The following is a 19873-nucleotide window of genomic DNA, read 5'->3' as shown; positions in this document are numbered from 1 at the left end:
GAAAAATAACATGTTGCCAGTGATTCAAATTGCAATGTTTCTAAATGACTCAGGTAGTAAAGAAGGAAATTTATCCATCTAAAGTGTCAACTTTTGGTGCTTTATTGTTTATTCATCCTTTTGGGCACTCTTTTTCTTATATTTTTTTTAAGCAATCAGGGTTAAGTAACTTGCTCAAGGTTACACGGCCAGTTATTTCTGGGTGTGGTGCTAATTATCTGAGCCCAGATTTGATCCCCAGGTCATCCCGACACTGGAGCTGGTGTTCTTACTCGCTGAGCCATCTGGCCTCCCCTAAGCAATTGGGGTTAAGTAACTTGCTCAAGGTTACATAGCCAGGTGTTTCTGGGTGGGTGCTAAGTGTCTGAGCCCAGATTCAATCCCCAGGTCATCCCAACACTGGAGCCGGTGCTCTTATTCATTGTGCTACCTGGCTGCCCCATTTTGGGCACTCAACTTGGAAACTCAACACATTTTCAGCACTTAACCTATAATTACACAGTGATAGATTGTCAGTGAGGAAAAGATAATGTGTGGTGGTGGGGGAAGAGAAGAAATGATAAACTAAGCTTGGTTTGAGTGTATGTACAAATTTTTATTTAAACTTTATTTATGTGGTACATGCTTCTAAGTGCAATCTTCTCAGCAGATAGAGGGAGTATTATCCAAACTGAGTTCTATGTAACCCTGTGAGATGAATGAAAAGTTCAAGAAACTGTATCTTGAGGTAATTAATAATAAATTTTTAGTCAGCCTAGCAGCTAATCAATAAATTGAAATAAGTTGTCTCTCTTATAACCAAAGATCCCTAGTGGCGATACTGAATTCCATAAATATTTTTGGAAAAATGGATGTTCCTGACAGACAAATATCAGTCCTGGTTGAAGAATTAATGAGAGAATGAATATTGTAATATGAGATGGACTTTTTCTGATGAGCACTTGGCAGACTTTGATCATGTCAGCACTTCCAGATCATTCTGCCCCCAGAAATCTTTATAAAAGAAGGTATTCTCCACCCAGTCCTACTAACATTGAACAATGGTGAGCTTCTTCAAGATTCCACCCAGATAACATGGTCAGGGTGGGGTGAATTTTTGGCCAAGGTCAGCTTTGAAGGACCAAACATAAAGAAGATCATCGAGTCCTGTATGTAAAATTGGTTATTAATATAATAAGAAAAAATATTTGTTTTCTCACCTGTAATTCCACATTTTGTGAATGGGGGTTCACTTGAATATTCATGATAGTTGTGTTTTCCTCTCTAAAATAATCAATATACAATTACAAATATTATATGTGGTCATTTTAGTACCAAAAGATGATCTATTCTGGAAATAGTATTCTTCCATTCTTCTAATGAGATTGAGCCTGCCACTATATTTAAAAGCTCAAATAGTTCCACCCCTCAAAAATGAAAATGTTATACAATTTCTTTCACAGATATTATAAAAATGTTCTTTTTTGAGTCTGTAAGTTGCCTCATTGTTAAAATATGATAGTAAAAGCACTTTGTAATGATATTATACCAAAAATGTCTTTATTACGAAGTTCTTTGTCTAGGTTCATATTTGTTGCCTAAAGGCTGAAATATTAAATTTCTGGAACAAATTTCTTTCTTTGGGGGAGAAAATTTACTTGCTACATATAAACAAACCTTCAAATTGGGCTTATAATGTTAGTTTCCTTAAAGACTCAGGAGATGAAAGGAGAAAAGAGATATTTAGAAACTCACTATAGAAGAACTGGTAAATATGGGACCATTGCCTTGTCATTTCAAAAAATCATAAAGGAAAGATTCCATTTTAAATAAGGAGCATTCATCCATTAAAGATGAAAGCAGTCATATTTCTTTAGATTTCCTATAAATATAGGTCGTTATATTATATAGTAAGGAAAGGAGGCCATGTGGTATGAGCATCTGAAGTAGTGGGCTGGTTGTCTTGGGATTTTTGTTCTGAACTATCACAGAATATCATCAGTGATACAGTTCATATTGCTGCTCCAGAAAAAGTATAACTAGATTAACTATACCAGAACATTTTATTCAATGCATATTCCTACAAATTTTACATTGCCCAGTGTCTTTTCTTTGGTTCATGAAATTTCCTTTACCTAGAAGAACTTTCCATTCTGTCTCAGGCTGTTGGCATATATATCAAAGGCCAGTTCACAGGCTGTCTCTTTCATGAAACTTTTTCATAAAACCTTCCCTGCATAATTCCCTGCTGTTATCCAAAATTTCTCTCTCCTTCTAAATTTAACACTATATACCTCCAAAATTTGTCACATTTTATTTTGAATTATAATTATTTGTGTAGCAGATTTTTGAGTCAACATTCCTGATGTGCAGCCTAGGTGGAGTGGTCCCTTTTATCTTTAATTGCTACAGGTTTATTTCCTCATTGACCATCATCTCGAGTTCTAAGACAAATAAGAAAGCATGTTCTGATATTTTCTTATAAAGTAGAATAGCCAGTCTTTCTCATTAACTAATAAATTGACTCAACACCCCAGCTTACAAATAACTAAAAGAAGCTTCTTCTCCAATAACTTTCCCATGACCCGTGCTCCAGTTTATAAATAAATTGAAGAAACTTATTTTCCCAGGATTTTTGTTCCATTTTCTCTTGGTCTCCACCTCCTTGCTTTCATAGGCTTCAAGGATACCAATGTTATGGATTATATACTTTATTAATAATGTAACAAATAATTCAGAGACACATTTAAGTATTTCAGCATTGTACAATCTATGAGAAAGATTACAGAATTACATTAAACTGCAACTTCTAACTCAAAACTCAGGAAACATAATTGTTTCAAAATGGCCATTCAGAACCTCACAAGAAATCTCTTCAGTTACTTCCTTGACAGCATGTCTTCTCCATAGGATAAAAATTCATTAATTAAATATTTCAATTTTTATTTATTTTATTTTTAATTTATAGAATAAACAAGCATTTCCATAACAGTATAAAACGATGATTGCTTATAAAACTCTGAATGTGTTATATACAGCTGCCTGGTTTCTTTTTAAATATATATAAAAAACATCATGTACATTTATTTGTTTTCTCTTTCCTCCACCCCAGGAAAGGCTACTATTAGACATAAATGCACTTCTCTCAGGACATATTTCTTTTTTTTTTTTTTTTAGGTTTTTTTTTTTTTTTTTCCGGGTCTCCTTTAACAAGTTGTTTACTTATTTTTCATGATTTCCTTGTATCACTCCCATTTCTCTGCCAAAATGTTCCTCTACTTCTCTTACTTAATTTTCAAAATCCTTTTTGAACTCTACTATGGCCTGTGGCCAATTCATATTTTTCATGGAGGCTTTGGATGTAGGAGCTTTGACTTTGTTGCCATCTATTCTTGTTGTGTGTTTTGGTCTTCTTTGTCACCAACTAAGATTCCATATTCTGAGGTTTTTTTCATTGTTTGTTCATGTTTTAAGGCAATTACTTGACTTTTTAACTCCTTGTTAAAGTAGGGCTCTCCTTCCAGTGTAGAGGGTGTACTGTCCCAAGCTTCAGGGGGGTTGTGCAGGTTTTTTCAGAGATACTTATAGGAACCTGCAAATTTTCAGTTCTTCCAAGGTGGTATGATCAAAGGAGAGGTGTTTACTTCTATTCTGTGTTCTGTGAGTGACCACAAGGACTCTTTTCTGCCTTGGAATTGTGGGGAGGTTTCCCTCTCTACCACCATCACAAGCTCTGCCATAACAGGGTCACCTCCTCACCCCAGGACCACCACCAAGGACTGGACTCAGATCCAAGCACAAGCAAAGCAAGAAAATCCTGCCTCAGTATCAGCAAAGAGATCCCTGCAATCTCCCTGTGATCAGTGTCTTGATTCCCCCTACCCACTCCCACCATCTTCAGGCCAAGAGCTCTGGAAGTAGCGGCAGCTGCCGCTGCCCTGGGGCTGGACCAAGCTCCTCTCTCATGCAGGTCCCACATACCTTTCTGTTATTTTTTTTAATTAATTAATTAATTTACTTTTAGTTTATAAGATTCAGTTCCACAATCCCTTGACTTTCAAGTTTTCTCCCCTCCATCTCCTCCCCACCCCACCCCACCCCCAAGGGCAGCATGAAATCAAATATAGGATCTGCAAATACCTTCACATTAAGCATTAGTAAAGAAGGACTATAACTGATGAAATAAACAACAGGAAAGAGGAAACAAAACAAAACAAGAAAAAGAAAGAGAGCTGGTAGTTTGTTTCAATCTTCATTCAAACTCTGTAGTTCTTTCTCTGAATGTGAACATCTCTTTCCATCATGAGTCTTTTGGAGTTGTCTTATAACCTTGCATTGCTGAGAAGAGCTCAGTCTATCAAAGTTGATCATCACACATATGTTGTGTTTGTAATTGTGTACAAATTTCTCCTGGTTCTGCTCTTCTCACTCAACATCAGTTTGTATAAGTGTCTCCAGGTTATTATGAAGTCCATTTGCTCCTCATTTCTTAAAGCATAAGAGTATTCCATTACATTTGTATACCACAACTTGTTTAGCTATTCCCCAATTGAAGGGCATCCCCTTGATTCCCTATTCTTTGCCACCACAAAAAGAGCTGCTATAAATATTTTTGTACATATGGGGCCTCTTCCCACTTCTGTGATCTCTTTGGTATACAACCCTAGAAGTGCTATTGCTAGGTCAAAGGGTATGCACTTATTTATAGCCCTTTGGGCATAGTTCCAGATTGCTCTCCAGAATGGTTGAATCAGTTCACAATTCCACCAACACTGCATCAGTGTTCCATTTTTTCCACATTCACTCCAGTAGTTATCATTTTCCTGTTTTGTCATCTTAGACAATCTGACTGTGGTACTGTGGTACCTCAGAGGTGTTTTGATTTTCATTTCTCTAATTAATAGTGATTTAGAGCATTTTTTCATATGCTTATAGATATCTTTAATTTTTTCCTCTGAAACTTGCCTTTTCATTTTTTTTTGACCATTTATCAATTGGGAGAAGACTTCTATTCTTATAGATTTGACTCAATTCTCTGTATATTTTAGAAATGATGCTTTTATCAGAGACACTGGTAAAAATTCTTTCCCAATTCTCTACTTCCCTCTTAATCTTGTTTACATTGGCTTTGTTTGTACAGAAACTTTTCAGTTTAATGTAATCAAAATTCTCTATTTTGCATTTTATAATGCTCTCTAACTCTTGTGTGGTCATAAAATCTTTCCTTCTCCATAAATCTGACATGTAAACTATTCCTTGCTTTCCCAGATTGCTTACAGTATCAGCCTTTATACCTTGATCATGCAACCATTTAGACTTGATTTTGGTATACAGCCCACATACCTTCCTTATTGACCTTCTAAGTTGTCTTTGGCATTTGTGGCTTGAGAAGTCTGGAAACCACCATAGCTGCCACTGATTCAATGCCTTGAGGCCTGCTTCAGGTTTGCTGGGGCCAGGTCTGTGCTAGCCCATTTTGTGTTGGATTCTGCTTCTCTTTCTTAATGGTACAACAGACCTTTCCTGTCAACCCTCCAGGTTGTCTTGGGCTGGAAATGTTTCACGCTGTCATTTTGTTCTACTGGTTCTACTGCTCTAGAATTTGTTTAGAGTCATTTTTACAAGTATTCAGAGGGGTTTGGGGGAAAGCTCAAGCAAATCCCTGCTTTTACTCTGCCATCTTGGCTCCCCCACCTCAGGAAATATTTCTTACAACTCTCTGTGACAATTAATCCACTCAGTCTTTTAGTGGTAAAACAAATAAACAACCAAAAAACAAATAAATTTTCTCTCCATCCTTTTTCTCAATGCCTCATACATATCCCTATGTTTTATAACCCCAACAATCTCAGCTAATTCACAGCTGAATCACATTTAAACTTTTTCTCACCTGAAGATTTTGTTCCCTTACAAAGAATAGCATCATTATCCATAGCCTCTTTGGGAGGGATTGTTGAAGTGGAGCTTATATTTGAATGCTTTTCCTAAGCCTCATACTGGGTGGTAAACTCCTTGAAATCTTAATGTCTCATTTTAATGCTAGCATAGAAATAAGACATGACATGAAAGGGACCTTAAGGATCATCATCACAGAATTTGAAAGCTGGAAGGGACCTCAGGGGCAATTTTATACAGCCCATGAATAAGAGGTTTCTTCACTATATAACACCCAACTAGTGGTCATCTAAAATATTATTGATGACTCCCAAGTTAGGAGAACTCATCCCTTTTCAAGCATTGCCAGTTCTACTCTTATACAACTTTAATTGTTAAGATACTTTTCCTTATGTCAAACCTTAGTTTCCCTTTCTGAAACTTTCAATTTTTGCCCCCCAGTTTTGCCCTTTTTGGCAAAACAAGAACATCTAACCTCCCTTCCACACTATTTTTCATCAACTGCTTGAAGATATCCCTCATCTTCCCCATTTACCTCACCAATCTAGAGTCTTCTGATCCCCATGCCAAAGGAACTCACTTTGGAACAAAGGAACAAAAGAATCTCACAGCCAAAGGTGCTCATACAATATGGACTCAAAACCCTTCACTAAACTAATTATAGCTAGGTCGCAATTCATGTGATAACTCAATCCCTTGAAATGTTGAATATATTGGAATTTTCACTATTTGAAAATTATAATTATATAAACCATGATAACTGGTATTAACCTAATGGAAATATTAAGTAGGAATTCAAATAATGCAATGACTTCAGGGGATTCATCATTTGAAATAGCCAGGATATACCCTCTTCTGGAAGTTCATATTGCCTAACAGATAAGAAAACTGAGAGTCCAGAGAAATACAGTGACTCAATTAGAATTCAGATTTGAATTCTGATCTCTATTATTCCAAATTCTTTGTTCTTTTCTCTACAATAAGATGGCTCTTTATAGAATAAATTAAAAAAAATTATAAAGAGTTTAAGTTTAATTAGCCTTAACTAATAAAGTAAAATAATGTAACAGAAAACAAATGCTATAGAAAATCATCTGAATAAAAGCTATGCTGGAAATTGAGGTTCATTTCAAAGGTACCACTTTAAAGTGAGTCTCATGAAATAAATAAAATAAAAATGTGGTATAAATATAATGCTGTTGATGAGAGAAAAAATAACCACTATTTATTTTAGAGTCTAACCCTACTATCATCAGGTTATGATTTTATGAGAGGGTTATATCTGGGGAATTTGATGTAGCCAGGAATATGAATGATTCTTGTCAGCAATGAGTTTCTACTGCAGTATGAAGTTAGGTATTGGTTTTTAAAATATGGGTAGAAATCATAAATGCAATTCACTTCAGAAAATGCAAAGCTAATACATTTGAGGAAAAGTAATCTGAAGTATAAATATTCAATAGACAGGAGATACTTACAAAGTAGAAATGTCTCACATTATCAAATATGATCTTTCAATATGATATAGTGAGAAAAATTCACTACATTTTTGTCTAGATGAAGATGTAGGTAGTAAGTGAGGCTCTTTAGAAAGAGTCAGAAAGAAGTTAGGTGTCCACATGTCAGATATGTTTTAGAAGAGATTCACTGATTAGATAAAATATTATATATAGTTGATAGCTTTTAAGAGATCCTTTCCAAAGACACAGATTTTCAATTTCTGATATATGAAAACTAGTGTCAAAGTCTGATTTCTATAGGAACAAATATGTCCTAAAGAATTTGGAGATATTTCATAAAATTCCAATGTATTTTTTTATTTTAATAAGTGAAGGATTAGATATTTTCTTTATCCAATCAAGGTCATGTTTAAGTGTGACTAGAAAACAGACTTTTGCTCATGTACTGTTCATTTTTATGATGAATGTGAATTGTTTAAACCAAAATTTGTAGACTAGTCTAATTGTCACATTCAGAGCAAAACAAAAACAACAAATTTTGTTGTTATTGTTTAGTTGTTTTCAGTCATATCTGACTCTTTGTGACCCTTTTTTGTTTTTTTTCAACAATACTAGAGCAGTGTGCTATTTCTTCTACTTCATTTTATAGATGAGTAAACTAAGGCAAGAAAAGGTTAATTGACTTACCCAGGATCACACAGTGAGTAAGTGTGTGACACTAGATTTGAACTCAAGTTTTTTTGAATCTGAGCCTGGTACCCTATCCAATGTATTTCTTAGTTGCCCAAAAAAGAACAAAGCATTAGTCATTTGTATTCTGCTATTCCATCCCATATCTATATCTATAGATATCTGTCTTTATCTTTCTCTCTAGTCTGTATCTATCTCTTGAGCTAACTCTATCTATAATTTTATATAGAGACATAAATATTTATTTAGATGAATATGTAATGAAATGTATGTTTAGATTGATACAGATATACATATAGATATAATAGAGACAGATTGGTACCATAAGTAGAAAGTTTGTGATATCTATATATTAAGATATGTCTTTTTTGTGTTATGGAACTTGTTTAAAGTTTAAGTGTCAGCTAACAATTGCAGTATATTTGTATATTCTGCCATAACACATTTTGAAAACGGTATTAAAATTAAAGATTTTACAAAAAGTTTTTTAAAAGTCAAATGTGAATGCTACAGAAATATCTCATAAAGAATATAGTGGAAAACCCATCTTTATATGGCAGAAGGAAGTTTGAAAAGCACAATGACTTTGGGTTTCAGCGGATGCAGTAGCATATAAGTTCCTTCACATTAGGTACACTTTCTTATTTGTCTTTTTACTCACAGTGCTGAGCATGATGCCTCATATCTGATAGGTGCTTAATAAATGCTTGATGCATGAATAAATAAATCACTTTGAGATACCACTCCAGTCATTTTCCTATAACTCCAACAGATTAAGTTAGACATTTCTAAATGAATACTAATTGTTGAACTAGGGGAAATGTAGTTGTTAAGTTATTCTTCATGCAAACACTCACAGGAAAAATGATTCTTTTAAAGCTTTAAGTAGCCTTTTGTGCTGTTATTAAAAAAACAACAACACTTATTTAAAGGACTACTCTGTGAGTTGGGGAGTTATTGGGGCTAAATCAGTTGCCTTGTTACATAGATTTGTGTAGAAGGATTATTTCTTATGTTTATGAACGATTTAAAAAGAATTAAAATGCTGAAAAAAATGACTAATTAATTAATGAATTAATGGCTTAATGAATCCAAATCATTGTACTAGGCTTTGGAGCTATGAAGACAAGGAAATGAAGTAGTATTTGCACTCAAGCTGCTTATATTCTCCTTGGGATACAATGTGCACACATAATCAAACACAAGTTCATTTGAGGACAGAAAAAGTACTAAGACATAGAGGGATTAGAGAAGGCTTTTGGGGAAAGGCAGCACCTCTGCTGAAGAGACCCTTTACTTCTAGGAATAAAGAACAAAATGTTTTATCATAGAGTATAATGAATTTTCAATCATTTAATTTAGAAAGCAGTTTTTTTTTTCCTTAATCCATTTACTAACCTCATGGTGAAACTATAGTATCTTAACAAAAACACATAGACCTTTCGATTTCCAATGGTCTTTGGAGATTTAGTTCAAATTCTCTAAGTATGGTTTGAAAACCCCTGCCAATATACAACCATTGTAGGGAGTTACAAGGTAAAATTATTTTCATAATAACACTAGGATGTTATTTGCTATTAAATTTCCCTTGGCTATTTAAAATACATATTTGTATGAGACTGGATTTTCTTCATGTACTTCAAACAAAATATCATATCACAGTAGACTAAATGCAAAAATACGTGTAAGAATGCAGTTTCCTTATTTGAAGCCTGATATTAGAGATTCGCAAAAATGAACAAAACACTGACAATTTTCTCACATTTTTTCATTTGGAAAATAGATTTTTTCAAATGATTATGATAATATACTTGTTTTAAAATAAACATTTTAAAAATGTATCTTTTAATTTCTAGTTTCATAAATAATAATAGATATAACTAGGGTATGCTGATAAATAGTTAACATCCATTTCTCCAAAAGAATCATTTCAAAGTATGTATGCCACACTTTAAATTTAATCTCCTTGATTAATATTTTCTCCATGATTTCTTACGTTTAGATAATTTTAAAAACCATAAGTCACATCTTAATTAGTAGCATTAGTAAATTTCCAAGGTATGAATTCTTAAAATGAAAATTTTAAAATTGCTTCTTTCTTAAGCCAATAGACAAAACTACCTCTATATTACTGACATGAACAAAAATCTTTTTTGGGGTCCTCAATAATTTTTAAGAGTAGAAAAGGATCCTGAGACCAAAAAGGTTTGAAAATTACTGGTTTAGTCAAAGGTCCTCACTTTACAAATTAAGAAAAGATGCAGAATTATATTTTCCCCAAGGTTATATATTACAAGTAACTGTTGGAAGCCCAAAATTGAAAATGTTTAACAACATAAATGTAAAAAAAAATCTATCTGCGGCTAGTTGATTCATTTAAAGGAATGAAAATAATACCATTTGTAAAGCACTGGCTCTGTGCCAAGGATTCTACTAAGTGTTGGCATTATAAAAAGAAAACTGAACTATTCCCTGTTTGCAAGAATGACCCTGCTTACCTTGCCTCCATCAGAAAATAGATCAACGGAACAGACTGGACAAGGGAGCTCAATATCAGTATTTATAAACCCCAAAATGAATATTACCTAGGAAAGAAATTCCCAATTTGACAAAACTTCTGAGAAAACTGAAAAGTAATCTGACAGAAATTAGGCTTAGATCAACAGCTTGCACTATATTCAAAATAAATTCAAACTGTATATGTGACCTGAATATTAAGGAGAATATATGACAAAAAAAATAGAAGCATAATGTATCATATACCTTTAGGAAGTTTTCATTACAAAAAACTGAAAAAAATTACAGAAACAAAAGTAATACATCCAAACAAAGCAGAAAAATAGCCAATGGTGGGGGAAAGGTTGAAGGAGATATTTGTCTCAAATGTATTTGAAAAGGTAAGAGTTTGCAATCCAAGATATAAACTAACAAACAGAAAACTATTTCCCAAAAAGAAAAGTAGTCGAAGGATAGGAACCAACAATTCTCAAAAGATCTGCATGATATTAATAATCATATGAAAAACGTTTTAAATCAATAATAATATGAGAAATACAAATCAGAACAATCCTGGGAAGTTAATATCCAACATCCAGGAAGTTGATGAAGTTAATAAATGGTGGGGATGTTTGAGAGCTTCTGTAAAGACAGGAACATTAATGAGATCTTGGTAAATTTTTGAAAGCCATTTAAATTATGCTTTCCAAACTTTTTATCCTGTATACGTTTTATTTCTACCTACTTTTGCATGCTGTCTTCATCATCTGACCCTCAACTCATTGACAGCAAATTTGTTTTTGCTTTGTTTTGTTTTGCTTTTCTTTGCATACCCATCTTCTAACATTAGGCCTAGAATGCAGCATGTGCTTAATAAATGATTGTTGACTGGATAAATTGGCTTTCCAAGACTAAAATGTCCATTTCCTTTGGCATAAATATGTGACTTCTAGGAATAAAACCCTAAGAATCTCATTAACAAAAAGAAAAAGATTATATGCCCTCAACTATTTATAGAAATACTGTTTATAGCAGCAAAGAACTGGAAATAAAATAGATTCTCATTGAAAAATGGTTAACTAATCCTGAAAGCCATAAGGGTAAAGTAGCACAGAAAATAGTTAATCCTGGAGGACTTTTGGATTCAGTAGCAAGGCAGATGCTAAGACTAGGCTATGGTCCATCTTGCTCACAGGCTTATAGTTGGTGACGCCTAGCTCATCTGAGCATTACGAGAAGCAGTGTCCTCTCTATAAACACTTGGTTAGAGCAATGCTTTTACCTTCACATTTAGTCTGTCCCAAAATATTAATGAGCTTTCCATGTATGTATGTATATGTATATATGCATATATATGACTACCTGCATATACACATACATGCACATGTGATATATACATATATGCATGTTGTGTACATATGCACACATATACATGTACACACATACAGATGCACATATTGGTGAGTATTCCTGGTATTTTTGAACCCAAACACTTTTGCCCTGCTGCAATGCCAGTTGGCAGAAGTTGCTAGGTTTAGTTTTCAGGATGCATATTTAAACAAAATATTAAAATCTTATAATTCATTTCAGAAGAGTATTCTTGAATAAATGCATTATTATGAAAGAAATAAAGGAAAATCACATCATACTCCCCTAACTAAATCATTCTTTAAAAAAAGAAGAAAAATAAGTCTACTTTAAAACTCCTGAGAGAGAATTTTGAAAAGAAATCATTTTCTATTAATAGTAAAACTGAGAATGTTGTATATAATATGAGGGAACTTCAACTCCTCTGCTACTTATTCCAAATGTGATGAGTCGGCATATATAAATTTAAATGTGGCGACTTTAGCATTCAGGTTTCCAATAATAAAAGAAATTTCATCACCCAAAGCTGGTTATTTGGGTCACTGGGCTGTTCTGGTTCTTAGAGATAACCATATTCTTCCTTTCTGTTGTATCTTTCATGCTATGAGAAATTTATCTTGTGTCATGGAATGGAAATGATTGGGAGAGACCTCATTAGAGTGTCAAATTAATGAGGCAAAGATATTAGGAGAGTTAGCTCTTTCCCTGGTCACAGACTTTAACAAATAACTCGCCATTAAATCTTACAATATTGTCCATGATTTTAGCAAGAGACTGTTCTATTTTACTTTGATTTTGAGACTGGGTTACCCTATCTCACCTTGACTAGAAGTGCTTTTGTCTCCATGGCTCAATTCCACTGATCATCACTGGAGCTTTTTCTGACCTGGGCTGGTTGACCCCTCCTTATACAATCTGGTGGTCTAGTCTCAGGGAATCATCATGCTGTTGCCTAATTTAGTACAGATATCTAATCAGTTTTGCTCACTGCTGCTCAGAACTCCAAAGTACAAGTGATCCATCAGCTTCAGCCTCCTCAGCATCAGGAATTACAGGAATATACTATCATGTCAGGCTCACAAAGATGTCTTTGTAGCACTTACATAAAGGTTATATGATCATAATAAGCTTGTTATTCAATGGTAGCTCTCAAGAAATGTGACATGTCAAGGGGGGAAGAACAAAAACAAAAACCTAGTTTAAAAGGTATACTAAGATGAAGAGGAAGATCAAATAATGGATAGAACTGTTGTGGAAGAGTATTTGAATGTGTTTTATTTGAATCAGTTTGGCAGATCAGGGACCAAGTATTGAAAGCTGAAGAGAAAAATATTTAGGGTAGATGTAAGGGAGAAAAAAAACTCTAACAAAGCCATCAAAAATTAGAATAGGCTACCTCACCAAATATTGGATTTATCAGCACCAAAGGGCTTCAAAATGACTCTGAATCACCTGTTTTAATGAGTCAGTACAACAGATTCCTGGCCAAATTTAAGTTGAATGAAATTTCTTGTCAAATTTTGGCTAGATGAAATTATCTTTCTGGTCTCTTCCAACTCTACTCTTCCATTATTCTCAAACTCATATGTTATATAAAAGATTACTAGAGTATAAATTAGATATAAGAAGCAACATGTTAAAATGAATAGAAGGATGGCCTTCAAATCAGGAATACCTGGGCTCAGCTTCTTCCTATGACACACAATAGCTGTGTAATTTATGGGCAAGTCACTTAATAACTCAGGGTCCCAAGCAACTTTATAAACTTGCAAGTTACATCTACTCTGATATAATGTAATGGGAATTTGAAGATCTTTCCTGCCTGTTAATAAGCCTAAGGGAATATGAAGATCTTCCCTGACCCCTAACAGGATGAATGTAATCACATGGAGCCTGTGGTTGGAGGAGTCTGCTGAAGAATGGAGCAGAGCCCACAGGAAGCTGGGAGTCAGAGCAGTTAGAGATGGAGAGAGGAGAGGATGCACCTAAGGAGACAGATAGCCTTGTGTGTGTGTGTGTGTGTGTTTTGCCCCCTGTTGTGAGAGCTAGACTTGGAGTGTTTATTTGTGGGAAGGCTAAAGGATGGTGTGGCTCCCTGCTGTGTTATGGTGTATTAACTTCTTTGTTGCTATGATGGATTCAGTTTCCTTTTGCTGGGATTTGGCTTTCTGGTCCCTGAATAAGTGTTTTGCTTCTGTGTTCTATATGGTGATTCTGCTATATTTTCTGATTGAGAACTATGCTGTCATGTCCATAGTCACCTTTGGTTCTACACTTCATGCTACTACTCTGTACTGGTGGAGTGAGTTCCTATAGAGGCAGACTATTGCTTGATGAAATCACTATTCTAAACAAAATAACAAGGAAAGTTTTTTTTCTCCCTTTAAATAGTCCATATGCTCAAAAATCTTTTTTTTAATATTTAATTTTAGTTTTCCATGTTCACATTTTTAAAAGATTTTTAGTTTTAAATTCCCCCCCCCCGCTTCCTTACCCTTCCCCTCCCCAAGATTCCATGCAATTTGGTAAAGGCCACATATGCACAATCATATTAAACATATGTCCACATTAGTTATGTTGCAAAAAAGAATTAGAACCAAAGGGAAAAAATATGAGAAAACAAATATGAGTCTTTTGGAATTATCTTAGATCATTGCATAGCTCAGAAAAGCTGAGTCTATTGAAGTTTGTCATGTATAACATTCTGGTTCTGTTCACTTCACTCAGCATCAGTTCATAGAAGTCTTTTCAGGTTTGGGCGAAGTTCACCTGCTCATCATTTCTTTTTTCTTTTTTAACATGGCCAGTTATTTCTGGGTGTGGTGCTGAGTATCTGAGCCCGGGATTTGATCTCCAGGTCGACCCGACACTGGAGCTGGTTCTCTTACTTGCTGAGCCACCTGGCCGCCCCTAAGCAATTGGGGTTAAGTAACTAACTTGCTCAAGGTTACACGGCCAGGTGTTTCTGGGTGGGTGCTAAGTGTCTGAGCCCGGGATTCAATCTCCAGGTTATCCTGACACTGGAGCCAGTGCTCTTACTCGCTGTGCTACCTGACCACACCCTGCTCATCATTTCTTATAGAACAATAGTATTTTATTGCATTCACATACCACAATTTATTCAGCCATTCCCCCATTGATGGGCATCCCCTCAACTTCCAATTCTTGGCCACTACATAAAGAACTACTAAGTATTTTTGTACATGTGGGTCCTTTTCCTTTTTTTATGATCTCTTTGAGATATAGACCTGGTGGTAGTGGTATTGCTGGATCAAAGAGAATGCACAGTTTTATATACTTTTGGCCTTATGCCCAAAATCTTAAAGGAAACAAGGGTAAAGTCAAATGGGAATCTATAATACATTTAATATGAAAACTTCTCCTTTCTATAATTATATATATATATAATGTATATTAATTTCCATTCAAGACTACAAGGGCTATAGTGAAAGCTAAGAACAATTAGTGAATCTGTTATAGCAAGATACTTATACATTGGTACCTGGTGACATGGAGAATATTAAAAAAAAACCTGGGGATTAGTCAAGTACTCTAGATAAATATAGGTTATGGATGGGGGAATTTAATATATTAGTGAAAAGGAATATGCATTGGATGGAATTTTTATGATTAATTATCAATGAAAATAATTGAAGCTTAAATGAAATAATATATGCTTACAGTATAATAACGAGAAAGAAACATAATAGTGAATCATTTGCAATAGTTGCGTGCTCTCGGGCAGGATTGCTTACCAATCTGATGATAATGATGAGCTGATGATAATGATGAGCTAATGATAATGTCCAAAAAAAAAGGACAAGGTCCTAAGATCTCTTTTATACCTGTTGAATCACTTCAGTACTATTTTTTTCTATTATTTTATGATTTTTATGCTTCAGTGTCAAAAGCAGAATGTTCTTTTCTTCATTCTTTCTAGAGGGAAAGAAGGATTTCTTTTTATTATCTAGCTTGCTCTGAGAGACTGCTCCGTTTTTGCATTTTTATATAAGTAGTAAAATATTTAAAATGGTGGAAATAATTTTGCTATTATTTAAGGTGAGGAACTCATAATCCTAAAAATTTTTGTATTGTTAACTTCATGAATAAATCCCAATATTTCCATATTTAAAAAGTCAAGAATATTGTGGAAGAAATTGTGAGATTCTGTTCTATACAGTTTTAAAGTACATGCATATTAAATTTAATGGAAGAAGTAACAAAAACACTGTGTCCCCTCCTGCACTTTTTAAATATCACAATCCAATTTTAAACAACCTTTCTATCTAGAAATTTTTCTTTATCCGAAACTGCAAATCACCTTTTTAAAAAGTCCATTTCTTTTTGTTTTAATTTTCCTCAAATAGAAATTGACAAGACACCACAGGTCTTCTTATTAAAAATACTTATGCATGAACTGACTGGTTACTTTTTATTCCTTATATTTTATTTTCCCCCAATGTCATATAAAAACAATTTTAACATTAGTTTTTAAAGTTTGAGTTCCAAATTTTTCCCCTCCCTCCTCTCCCCACTCCTTCAGATGGTAAGCAACTTTATATAAGTTTTACATGTAAAGTCATGCAAAACATATATCTTTATTACTCATGTTGTGCAAGAAAGCACAGACCAAAAATAAAAAAAGAAAAAGTTTTAAAAACCAAACAGTCTTCAATCTGCATTGAAACTCAACTAACTGATAATTTTATACAGTAGAGATGGAAAGAGACAGGGAGTTCAGAAACAAAGGTGAGCCTGCTCTCAGTTCTCATCAGTGCTAACATATCCACACAATCTGGAGGCTGGAGGCCACTTCCTAGTTCACTGGCTTGTGGTACTCTTTGCAAACAAAGGCCAAACAACAAAAGCTTTCAGCCTCTAATATTTCAGCTTGAGGTATCAACATTTAGGACAGGCTGGGTTGATGAGAGCTATGGGGCAGGAAGGGATATCCTTTAGTGTCATTTCAACTTCCTCCTATAGAATAGCACATCCCAATGAGGTTGATCCACTTTCCTTAATGTTACCTTTTTTTAATGAAATAAAAGTTTGACAGAGTTTTGTTTCTTTGTTTATTTGTCTGTAGTCTTCCTTTCAGTTTCATCCTTGAATGTCCTTGGAAGAGTTTTGCTTAAATGCATCTCTTGTGAGATTTCTTTAAACTTATTTTCCCAATGTTCCTCACCTTTTATGAGGTTATTTGTCTCATTCCACTCTTTTCCATGCAGAACACATGCTTTGGCAGCTTTTATCATGTTGGATTGGCCTTGAGTATGGTCTTGGTGACAGGCTCTGCCTACTTGCTTAGGATTAGGCTAGCTAAGTATGTAGGGGCTTAACACCGAAAGGATGATCACTTGGTGTTCAATTTTTTGGCCAATGAAACAAAGAAAAATTCCAAATGATCCTCTGGCCTGTTTTCTGTCATGTATTTCTGCAATAGTGGTGGGGAAAAGGAAGACAGAATAGACAAAAAAAGGTTTTTAGACCATGTAAAACATTATTGCAGCTGTTGCTACTCCAAATGTCCTTTGACTAAACATTGGTCATCCTGCTAGAAGAATTGACGTGAATTAATCTTGACTTATTGTTAGAAATGAAACCAGAAGACAAAAAGATGTTTTAGCTAAGTAGAAAGATGGCTCACAGTTTTTCTTTAGAGAGTCAAAGAAAAATTGGTAGAACTAGATTTATTGTGCATCTAGAGGGAAAAGGGAACATTATTTGTGGGGACACTTGGTTGCCCTGTACCGTGCCATTGCAGAAATGGTCCTCTATTCCTAAAATGGATGTTTTCTTCATTTTTGGCTCATTGAATCCCTAATGTTTTTCAAAACACAACTCATGTGCTATTTGCTAACTTGACCATGAGATCTTTTCTGATCTCTTCCATTTTGGATGCAGTCCCCTTCTTGTAATTGCAGTTTATTAATTATATATAAATTGCATATTCTTATTTATGTCATCTCTACCCATACCTCTTCCAAGTACAATATAATTTCCTGGAGGTGAGGGTCTGTTTTTTTTTTCCTTTTTTTCTGTTTTATTGTAGGACATAGTAGGTAGAAAAAGGAAAGGAAATTAGCATTTATTAAGTGCCAAACATCATTTGACATACAGGGTAAAGTGATTTAACTGGAATTACACTGCAAGTATGTATCTGAACCTGGATTTAAACTTGTCTTTCTGACTCTGGGCCAAATGTCCTGTCTACTGTATTACCTACCTGTCTTTTGCTTTCCCAGTCCTATACCTTTCCTTATACTGTCTCCTTTCTCTAGAATAGATTTTTGTCCTCTTTTGAACTAATTTCTTTAATGTACAATCCAAGCACCGTTTCCTCTATGAAATTTTCCTGATTTTGCTATTGGTTGGTAAGGAGCTTATATGATATGATACTTTGTTTTACACCTCACCAGTGCATGTGCTATTTAGTGTTCAGTATAATCACTTAACACAGTGCTTATTAGCACATAGTACATATTTAATAATAAATTAGTTAATAAAATTATAAATAAATGTTTATTGACTGATTGTTGATTTTTTTTTAGTATTGTACTTTATATTATCAGTTTCCCTAACCAGACAATATTTGGGGGGTATACAGATAGATATTTACAATTGTTATCTCTAACCTCTCTCCCATTGATAACTCAATCAAAAGTTTTGATTGTCTCTTATGTGTCACACATTGTGTTAGGTGCTAGGTACTTAACAAAGTCATCCCCCAAACATTCCAACCCACAAGGAATTGACAGTCTATTTGGGGGAAAAACTTGAATACATCTAAATATATATGCAATATTTACCAAGTAAATACATTTGTCTTTATGTTGGAGAGGCACTAGTAAGTGAAAGGATCAATAAAGGCCTCATGTAGGGGAAAGCACTTATACTCAACTTTGGAGGAAACTCCACAAATTCCACATGAAGAAATAAGAAGTGAGTGTATTCCAAGCATTAAGGAAACCCTGAGCAAAAACAGAGACATGAGAAATGGAATTGTCATGTATGAAGAACAATAAATAAATAATTTTGGTTGGCCAAAGTATAACATATGAAAGTTCAATAAACATTAAACTGCTGCTTGTCATATTGAGCCGAAACCAAATTTTATTCTTATTTTCTTTAGCCTGGGTAATCTTACCTTGTTTCCCATTTGTCATTTTCCTATTGACTTTCCTCCATCTCTACTTTCACAGTCTCAATTTTTCCTTTTAAGATGCCACATGCACTACCTCCCTCTTTGGCAAGTCTACAGAAAATTTGTATTTCTTCGAGCTTCTGGGGAGTTAGAACTGAAGTTTCTTCAAGTCCTGCATATTTTGAAAGTGATTTATTATCATCTTTTCACATTGTACAACTTTTTTTTCTCTCTCAATCCCAGTGTGCTCGCTATGACAATGCCTTCACTACAGAAATTCTAATCGAACAAGGAGTGAATATAAATCATCAGGATGAGGACTTTTGGACACCAATGCACATTGCCTGTGCATGTGATCACCCTGATATTGTTCTGCTTCTGCTCTTAGTAAGTAAAATTTTTTCTTCTGTGCCTATTTGAAATATTAGATAATATTAACAAGTTTACCTCCTTAACTGATGAAGTCATAAAAATGTGCACTAAATCATTTCAATAAATATACACAGTATGGTGGTTTAAATGTCTTGGTACCTTGCCTAAAACTAATATAAATAGAGGACTGAAGTGTCTGATCACACATATCATAAATTGAGTTATTTAGTTGTGATATTAGATACCATTCTTGGAAAGTGAAGTGCTCTTATAATAGCAAGTTTGTTCCAAATAGAAAAGTCAAATAATATACTTTTTTTTCTTCTCCCCATCACTTTTTTAATGATTTAACTTGGAGACAGAGATAAAAGGACATTCTTATATTAATTTCATGGGTCTTTATTATGCCAAGTAAAATGTCCCTGAACATAATAAAATGAGAAAGTATTTAAAACTGTTTGAACTGATT

The 19873-nt window shown here is 34.3% G+C and overlaps 1 protein-coding gene across 1 annotated transcript in view; it reads left to right on the top strand.

The window, feature by feature from the left end:
- The window catches only part of MYO16 (myosin XVI), an 871975-nt gene that overhangs the window by 203783 nt on the left and 648319 nt on the right, over positions 1 to 19873 (top strand). The window contains exon 4 of the mRNA XM_069094125.1: positions 19276 to 19419. Within this exon, the coding sequence (XP_068950226.1) occupies positions 19276 to 19419 (144 nt within the window). The remainder of the gene's footprint in view (positions 1 to 19275; positions 19420 to 19873) is intronic.

This window comes from Petaurus breviceps, unplaced genomic scaffold (assembly GCF_028583685.1).
Source record: "Petaurus breviceps papuanus isolate PSGF00001 unplaced genomic scaffold, PetGlider_PUasm1.0 214, whole genome shotgun sequence".
In the NCBI taxonomy this organism is placed as follows: domain Eukaryota; kingdom Metazoa; phylum Chordata; class Mammalia; order Diprotodontia; family Petauridae; genus Petaurus; species Petaurus breviceps.
The sequence above is the reverse complement of the archived record's forward strand: the minus strand, read 5'-3'. Positions and strand labels throughout refer to the sequence as shown.